Source organism: Phalaenopsis equestris, unplaced genomic scaffold, assembly GCF_001263595.1.
Source record: "Phalaenopsis equestris unplaced genomic scaffold, ASM126359v1 Scaffold000224, whole genome shotgun sequence".
Lineage (NCBI taxonomy): Eukaryota > Viridiplantae > Streptophyta > Magnoliopsida > Asparagales > Orchidaceae > Phalaenopsis > Phalaenopsis equestris.
Genome location: NW_018164666.1, coordinates 6,436,177 through 6,445,525, shown reverse-complemented (window position 1 = coordinate 6,445,525; position 9,349 = coordinate 6,436,177). Strand labels below are relative to the sequence as shown.

Genomic DNA, 9,349 nt, shown 5'->3' with positions numbered 1-9,349 from the left:
GTTTAAGGGTTGTTTTGGGGTGTTTTGTGGGCTGGTTTTGGAGCTGCTTGGGCACCGTTTTGACACTGTTTTCGGGTGCTTTTTTGGGTCGATTTGGAGCAATTTATGTACAGTTTTGTGGTGCTTTTGTGGGCTGGTCTTGGAGCCCTTAAACACTAATTTTGAAGCCTTTAAATGCACGGTATTTGGGACTGTTAAGGGGCTTGTTTTGCTGTACTTTCTTGGGTCCGCTTGGTGGCTTGTGGGTTGCATTTTTGGTTCAATTGTGTGACTTTTGAGCTGCACTTTTCGTAGTCTCTTGTGGCTTTTGAATCTCATTTCTTTTTATGTTAAACTGTGAGACTTTTGAGCCAATCAAAACACTGTTTTGGAACAGATTTAAGCACCCTTCTCGAGAGTCTATTTAATTACAGTTATTGAAAGACTTTTAACGCTTTTATATTGATTCACTTGCTATTTGATTTGTTAGTTTTGGAAGTGGGTCAACCTTCTTTTTTTCGTTTGTTTTATTATTTTTGTTACATGATCAAGTCAAAAAATGAAAATTTTTTATTTAATTACTTGGAAAACACTTAATTGGGTGTAGAACATCATTTTAGGCACAAACTAAAGTATAGGCTTCCTAGATTTTAGGAGCACACTCTAGCTGGGAGTCCATCCACTTAATTCTCAGCATAGACTTCTAGATTTTAGGAGCACATCCTAGGTGAGAGCTCACCCACCTAATCCTCAGCATAGGCTTCTAGATTTTAGGAGCACACCATAGGTGGGAGTCCATCCACTTAATTCTCAGCATAGGCTTCTAGATTTTAGGAGCAGACCATAAATAAGAGTCCATTCACCTAGCCCTCAATGTAGGCTTCCTAGAGTTTTAGGAGCACACCCTAGGTGAGAGTCCATTCACCTAGCTCTTAATGTAGGCTTCCTAGACTTTAGGTGCACACCCTAGGTGAGAGTCTATCCACCTAATTTTTAACATAGGCTTCCTAGATTTTAGGAGCACACCTTAGATGAGAGTCCATCCACCTAATTCTCAGCAGAGACTTCCTAGATTTTAGAAGCACACCCTAGCTGAGCGTTCATCCACCTAATTTTTTAATAAATAATGAAACTTGGCACTTGACCCTGATTCACAAACTGATCAAGACACTGGACACCAGGATGCACCGAGGATGCACCGATGATGCACCGAGACGTAGTTCATGCTTCCTTAATTGAATCAACAGTGAAATTCCCGTTACGACTTAACCTATAATGAAACCCAGTGCACCGGGATTTGAGCTTGGATATTACACTCAAATTCTTCTAGCAATTGAGGAAATTTGTTAACACCACATATGAATCATCGGACTAGAATAAGTCTAGAGTCTAGGTGGCGAGGGCGATGATGACAAAGGCACGTCAGTGGTAGAGCAGAATGATATTTCATCCTACGACATCAGGACCCAATTATGGGACCCAATAAATTGTAGGATGATAATTTCATTCACCAACACAAGACTAGTGGGGAACCCGTAACACTCTGAGGTTGTCAGTAGTTCTAGCACAATTAGAGTGGCACGATTAGAGTGACTAGTCTGTAGACTGTACGACTTTACAAAAATATTTATGAAAATAAAACAAAATCCATTTTGCATGTTAAAAAGAACTCTGCATAAAAAAGACTTAGACAGGAACTCTGCATAAAAAAAAGACTTAAACAACAACCTTTGCATGAAAATTAAATAATTTTTCTATGAAAATTTATAAAAGTCCATGGTTAGTCATTTAGATTGAGGTTAAGAACTACCTCCTGTAGATTATCGAGTTGGAAACTCTTACTCAAGGTCGGGAAGCACACAGCCCAGCTCTGAGCCCCCACTTTTACCAATGTCTTATACCTAGTCTTGATCTGTCATATGTGGCTACATGTTCCTTTCGCTCGTGAGTTCTACTACTCATTTCTCATTTTTATGACTTTCATGCTAGGTTTTCTTGCCTTATTTATTTTTCTTGCAAGTATACTTAAATATGTCGCAAATCATAATATGATTACAATGTTAATCGCACAACAGTAGCAGATGCCCAGGTATGCTTTTACAGTTTATCTACAACATTTTACTTTACTGCAGTTTACCTTTCAAGTATCTTTTATTCACCTGCAATTTGACTATTCTTCATGCAAAATCAAAACCGAAACAAAACAAAACCAAATTTTAACACCAAAACTGTGAAGCATAAGCCACCAATCCCAAACACTTGAACCCTGGAGTCGTCGCGACGACAAGAGCTTGGAGCTAACTTTGTGGGCAGCACGGCGAGGAATTCAGACCGAGCAGCAAGAGGATCTTCTTCAGCATTATCCCTTTCTAGCATGATAACAACCCATAGAACTTCGAGGTAGCTCGCCTAGCGTGACGTAAATCCTCACTCTCTCTTTTTAGGCCCCTGTACAACCATGTTGTGCAGCGTAAGTCCTAACTCGATTTAGATTCTAAGGTTGTCGTACGGCACGACGTAAACCCTCTTATCTCTGTGGGCTATTTGCATAATCAGGCATTATGCAAGTTTAAGTCTCAAATAATAAAATTGGCAGGATCAAACACTTAATTAACGTCGTCTCAAAAAATGTAGTCACACAGTAGGATAGTCTGGGAATTCATCGAGATTCTCCTCAATATCTATGACATCCCCTACTTTCTCCTTCCTTTGGACTCCTGAAAATAATTGTTCCTATTTGAGCCACTCTCACTTGTTTTTTTACGTCCTATCGTGAAAACCTAAACTTTGGAATCTTGAAGACTAATACCTCTGATCATTATCGAGAGTTTTCTCAATTGACCCCAGTCATTTGAGATGTAATTAACTATAGGAGCTTGCCTTTATAGGGAACTTGAAACTCAGATAAAATAAACTCTATTTAATCTTTGTATTAGATAAGGAAACTTTTCGGTCATACATAAAAGGTTCGCAGACCAAACGGATGTCACAATTCTCTTAGTTTGCAGGATTGGGTCTATCGTCGAGGTCTACACTTATCTTTTTGGAGAGTGAAGTATTCGCGGTATCGGGCACGATTATGCAAACTTTGGACTAAGGAGATCCATTTGGTCTCATTTTTCAAAAATTAAAACATACTACTTTTAAAACTCAAACTATATATCTATTATATTAAATTAACTTTCAAAAATTATTTTCATATCCATATTTTCAAATCATCATCAAAAAAGTTGACCGACACTGCCTTAATTATTTTAGGATCAATTTAATTTCTTCATTGGCCCCTTCAATTCCAAATATAGGAGAGATGTCTTAGTAAATTCACACTTCTTTTGGCTGATATGGAGTTGGTGGTACTAAAATGGATGGAACACCTTCCTTAAATGTTTCAAATGTTATTCACATGATTTTTAGGACTAAAATTTAATCTACATAGATGATAACATAGGCTTGCAAGTAATGAAACTAGTAATAATGATAATATAAAACTATATACATGTCATGCAAGTATGGAATACTAGGCATAACTTGAAAGGTAATAAAGGAAATCAAGTTGCACAGCATCTCATCAATAAAATCCATAGTAATTGCAAACTTCAACTGTCATTAGCAATCAATCCTCGTTAAGGATCCCTTTTCTATGAAAAAGGTGTAGTTTTCAACCCCAACTTTTATACTAGAGTTGCAGAAATAAAGTTCTCTTGCTAAAATGCCAAGGTTGGCGCTAATTTCTTATTGCAAGACCTAAATCCTCATTTTATACCCATGCAACCAATTAAAACATGGTATTATCCACAGCAGCAGTAATCATCTTTCATTTCAAATCATTCTCTTTTTCAGGAACAAAGTCAGTGTAAACCTTCTAGCATTTTTTTGAGTATAGCTAGACATTTAGCAATGATCATAAAACTTCAAAGTAGAGGTGGAAGTTAACATTAGAGCAATACCATCTTCTTTGCCTTCCTTCTTATTCTTTAAGAAGTTGGGTCATTCCCCAAATGATTCTACTACCGTCTCTTTCATACCTTAATTCTTACATCTTATAGCCATAACATCATATTGACCGAGATCTAAGGTGTACTTCATTATAGTTTGCATATCCTCATGATTTACTCCCAAAGTAATCCTATGACTTGAGAGCTCAATGTTGTACCTTACATTAATTGCCTTTAAGATTGCCTCAAACTGTGACACTCCCTTTACCAATCTTTTAAATGGCCCAATCACATAGAGCTCTTGATGTATCAACTTCTTGAACATCTCCTAGGTCAGCGCCCATTCATCTTTCGAGAGCATTCCACCGCACTAAAGCATAATGACTTAACAGCCAAATGAAGGCAACATTGTCATCAATGTTATGGCCATACAAGTTGAAGTAAAACCCAAATAGTTGATCCATGCATCCAACTTATCACATCAATTTTCTCATAAGTAGGAATCTTCACTATGATTTGAATTTGCATAGACAAATCCTTCATGAATGGTAGCCATATCCTCATTTCAATCTATCCAATCACATTTGTATTTGGCATTAAAAATGGAATAATACTTGGCCCACTAGTTGAAGTAGAGGTTTTGTTGCACTTCATCAACTTCACCATAATGATCATTACACCAATAGTCTAATCATTTGAACGGTTAAATTGTGGAAACGTCATTAGCCCTTAATTGAATTTCTCTAGCTTCTTTTGTTTATTCATTTACTTTAAAAATGCATTCAAGACAAGAAGCTCCTCTACATAGTCTTTATAGCCCTTCTATGTGTCACCGTGCCCCAAGGATCAATGCTTGAATGCTAACTTGATCTATAACAGATCTTTATGAAACTTCCTTGCTAAAATTAAAATTCTCTTCTAGGTATTGGTTCTAAACTTGTTGTGGACAACACTTTGTTCACTTTCTTTCCTTCTGAATATTTTGTTAACAGAAAATTTGCCTATATTTCTTCCATGTATGTATTCTAGAATCAGCCACAAGAATTTCACAATGACGGTAGTATTCCACAATATAGCAGCCGTGTAGTTGTAGTAATGATAACCAATAACCATTGTAGGAATGGTCATAGAAATGACTATCAACTTTTAAAAGCAAGCAGTGGCTTCAACGGTGAATGTTAGAGAGCATCTGCTTACCTGGCTAGCTGTAAAATCTAAAATCAAGCTGAAAAATACAAAGCAAAGAGGGGAAAACATGAAAAGAAAGGAATTTGAAGAATTCTTTCTAATTTTCTACGAATTCAAAGCCTTCAGATCAACAATTGTACTAGGAATCAATCTTAATCCAACTAAAAAAAATCCATGAAAAAGAGAAAACTCCCACTTAAAATAGTAAACAAGATATGCTCAAACTTAAATCAAGTAGGAATTATCCTAATCAAAGCGTATTCAAAGAAGCTTAAAGATTCAAACGCCTAAGAATATGTTCTAAAATGAATTTTGATCAAATAATCCAACTTTTGGAGCCTTGTTCTCACTTGACAGTGTTATCTTGAGAATTTGATCACGCTTATGGACTACTGATGACATCCATATTGATCTTAATAGCATGATCATACAATCAATTCTAAAGGGAAATTTTAAGCAGAAATTAGGCCATCAAACTTCAACAAAACACAACTTCTTTGATCTTTTGAAGGTCCAAATGCCAAAATTATGATCATAAATTATTTGATTGATCATCTACATGATTTCATCCCAAGAACAATAAAAATCAATGCACTTGCCATTCAAAAATACTAATTATCTAATTCTACACCTAATCCAACTAAGCTGGGTATAACCCACCAAAATAAATCCAATGCAATGAAATTAGATTACCTATCTAACTTTATCAATTCAATCCAATGTAACCAAAAAATTCTTAAGAATGAAAAAAAAAGTAGTGTCCTTTAGTTAATTTTGAATTCATACCTATCCAATCCTCTTATTCGCTAGAAAAATACCATAAATACTTCCACGTGATTGGTCACAATGCTAATTCCTCCTCCATAGCATTTAAATTGTGTGAAACCTTTTGCACCCTAGGATAAACAACAAGATTTTATATAAGCTAACATGAGTTGCATGCATGTCATGATTGTGGTGTCAATTTGATGTCATGATAAATTTTTTATAGCATATGGTACTTTGTGCTTAGTTTTCTATATGCTAAATAGTTGGGGACAATGTTATTTATCATGCAATATTAGTTCGAGCAGTTTTATCATTTCAAATAAGAAAAAAAATGTTATAAATAGTGCCTAGGATCCTGTAATTTAGGTGCAAGATAATTCAATAAAAGTTTCTTGCTAATTTGCCAAATCTCTCCTTCTTCTGAGTTGTGTATCAGGGAAGCCATAAGCTATGAGCAAATGAGCCAATGAATTGAAAGATCATTTTTAAAGGTTTTATGCCACTTTGAATTGAGAATTGCTGAGATTAAGCATTTTTAATTCAAAAAAACTACAAAACATAAAGCATTATTAGACACATTTTTTCCATCATCTATTATGACAAAACCTATGCAGTCTAAACCATAATATAAAACATAATGTTGAGTTTGTTGTATACAAACTTCCATACAAAATTAATTCAATATATGATACTGGAGGAAGCCCAAATCACCATGAAGAGCACAATTATTATTATTTAATTCAAAAAGGGTACAAACGAGACTCTTGCGAACATGAAATAAACGACAACACATGTAAACAGTAAACAACAATGATGAAGTCAGATATAAGACAAAGGAAAAAACACAGGACAGAAACAACACTCTTGATGGCAAGCAGTCCGGAGGACAAGAGGTGAGCATCGGCCATGCTGGCAGCGGCGTGGCTATGGCTCTGGAGGTGGAAATCTGGCGGCCGGAATTTGGGGCAGCAAGTAGGAGGGGTCGCCGATAGTCTGAACGATAGTCAGAAGAGAATGGGTGATTTGAACAGCAGTCGAAATGTTGGGCAGCAACTTGAACAGGGATGGCATGATCTGAACAACAGTTGGAATGCTAGGTAGCAACCAAAAGAGGGATGGCGGGGTCTGGATAGCAGCAGAGAGTATGATTTACGGTTGTTGGAAGTGGTGCTAAAGGGGGGCTTCAAGGATAAATGTCTCGTCGAGGTTGAGCTACAGTCAAAGCACCGCCCAAGCCCTTGAAGACGGCCACCACCCCGGACGAGTTACAGCCAGAGCACAATCTCGTCATCGAATACAGCCCTAGAAGGGGAATAAACTCTCAAAGGCAACACTCATAAATCTACACTCATCAAAACTGCCTCCTAAACACTCAACAACACACATTTATAATAAGAATTTGTAGATAGACTAGGTAATGCTTAGGAAAAGAAAGAAATAGAATAGGCAAGCATGGAATAAGTAGGAAATACAATAGGAGAATCATAGAAAAGGAAAGGAAGAGGGAGGGAAACAAAAAATAAAAATGGGAGAAGTGTTGGGCCGCGGCACTACAGCAGTTACAGTATTCGCAATTGCAACTCGAAGAAGCCCACGCGTTAGTATAAGCAATAAAAGAAGGTGAAAACTTCCCCTATTCATGGTTCCCAGGCCAGTTACTATGCTCTCATGCACCCCAACCCATGGCATACAAATCAATGGTTTTTAATAGACCATCATGCTCCTTTTAATGATAAGGGAAAAGTATGTTAGTTTCGGGTCATGCCGGAAGTCATATATAAAATGTAGTTCTTCAGTAATATGGTAGGATTTTCATAAGTTTAATCTATATATATTCTACCAAAAAATGATAAAGTTCAAGCATTATGGTGGGATTTTCATAAGATATATCCATCCCTACCTAACCACAAACTTTACAATCTTTCATATTTCTTTCTTGAGTAGTATCTTGCTACAGTTAGATCTGTAATTCCAACATATGATACGTCCTGCATATCATTATTTTAAGCAAAAAACTATAAACATTGATAATAGCAGTCATTTACATAAATATCACACAATTCTTACATATTTAAGTCCAACATCCAAATTTTAATATTTGCATGCACAACACTCAAAAGTTTAATATGACATAAAAAATACCACTTTCACCTACTTCCTAAAGGTGAGATACACCCTTAGATGAATAATTTTATGAAACCGAAGTGACATAAATGTAAATATGAAAGCTTAGGCGTTAGATATTTAAATACATAAGAATTGTGTGGTGTGTACGTAAATTCCACTAATAATTAATAAACCAGGACTAACATTGATCATAAAAAAGCAAGCATAAATTTCAAGATTGTTATTGCAATGTAGACCAATCAGGTATTAGTATGACTACTAGATAGTAGATAGAGCCAGTCTTAATCATGGTTTCATCTGATAATTTCAATGCGACATTGGCATTCAACAACGGCATATCTAGTGAATTTCATGCTAGCACCATCAGCGTCCTGAACAAATCACCAGTGAGGTCAAGCTGCCATCAACTAAACCTCTGCAATATAACAGGCAAGAATTGGTACATTCTATCGTTTACATTTTAGCACAAACGTAAAGAAGGATCCCTCTATAGCATAGTCAAACTTCTGCCCTTTGATCATTTTTTTTTTCAATCTCGATAGGTCTCCAATTAATGATTAGCAGATTTTTAATCTTCGATGGAGTTCACAAAATCGAATTGCGACAATCCAGAAACTTAACCAATTCCAGATATCAAAATTACAAAACATGTTCCAACTTACAACGACAATAAATTCAATAGAATAAGAACAGCAAATGCCCTAATTCCAAGAAAATTGAGGAAAAAAGACATTCTAGAACAAGCAACTTACATCTGCCGGACTTTCGCCTTCATGTTTCTCCGCCTGGAGTCACCAAATCCAGTGGCCTTCTGGGAAAATGCAGGGTTGAGCAGGAGAAGGGATAAAAAGATAAGTGTCCTGCTCTTGAAGGAGTAAATTGATCTGAGTCGCTCTCTGGCCATGGCTGAGCTACAATCGGTTTTCTCCCGCGAGCGGAGCTAGGCTACAGGAAGGTAGTCGGCAGGAAACAAATTCTACCCTCGAATACAGTATGCGTAGCTATGGATACGCTGCCTCGGTATTTCAGCTAGCCGGGAGGATCTTTAGTTTGCGAGGCACAGGGTGAATGTATATGGGCCAGGGCCTTTCGGGCTACAAAGGCCCTTCCGAAGCATTTTCCATTTATTTATTTTTAAATTTATATTAAAATGTTTGTCTTCATAAGTGTCATGATAGGATTAATGGTGATTATTTATTTTCTTATAAAAATATATCAGATTGAAAACATTATTCAAACTATATTCTCACCTTGCTTGAATAGATTTCAAACGATATTAAAAAATAATTCAAATTGTTAAAACAATATTTATTTTTAGTAGATATGAGAGAGTAAATTTCATATTAAAGTTC

General features: G+C 36.3%; 1 protein-coding gene across 3 annotated transcripts in view; it reads right to left on the bottom strand.

Moving 5' to 3' along the window:
* The window catches only part of LOC110023388 (alpha-mannosidase I MNS5), a 112,620-nt gene extending 103,557 nt beyond the window's left edge, over positions 1–9,063 (bottom strand). The window contains exon 1 of one of the 3 annotated variants that reach the window (XM_020722786.1): positions 8,750–9,063. In XM_020722786.1, the coding sequence (XP_020578445.1) occupies positions 8,750–8,901 (152 nt within the window). In that variant the 5' untranslated portion in view covers positions 8,902–9,063. The remainder of the gene's footprint in view (positions 1–8,749) is intronic. The other 2 variants (XM_020722784.1, XM_020722785.1) reach the window with 2 other exon arrangements.
* Between the last annotated feature and the right edge of the window lie 286 nt (positions 9,064–9,349).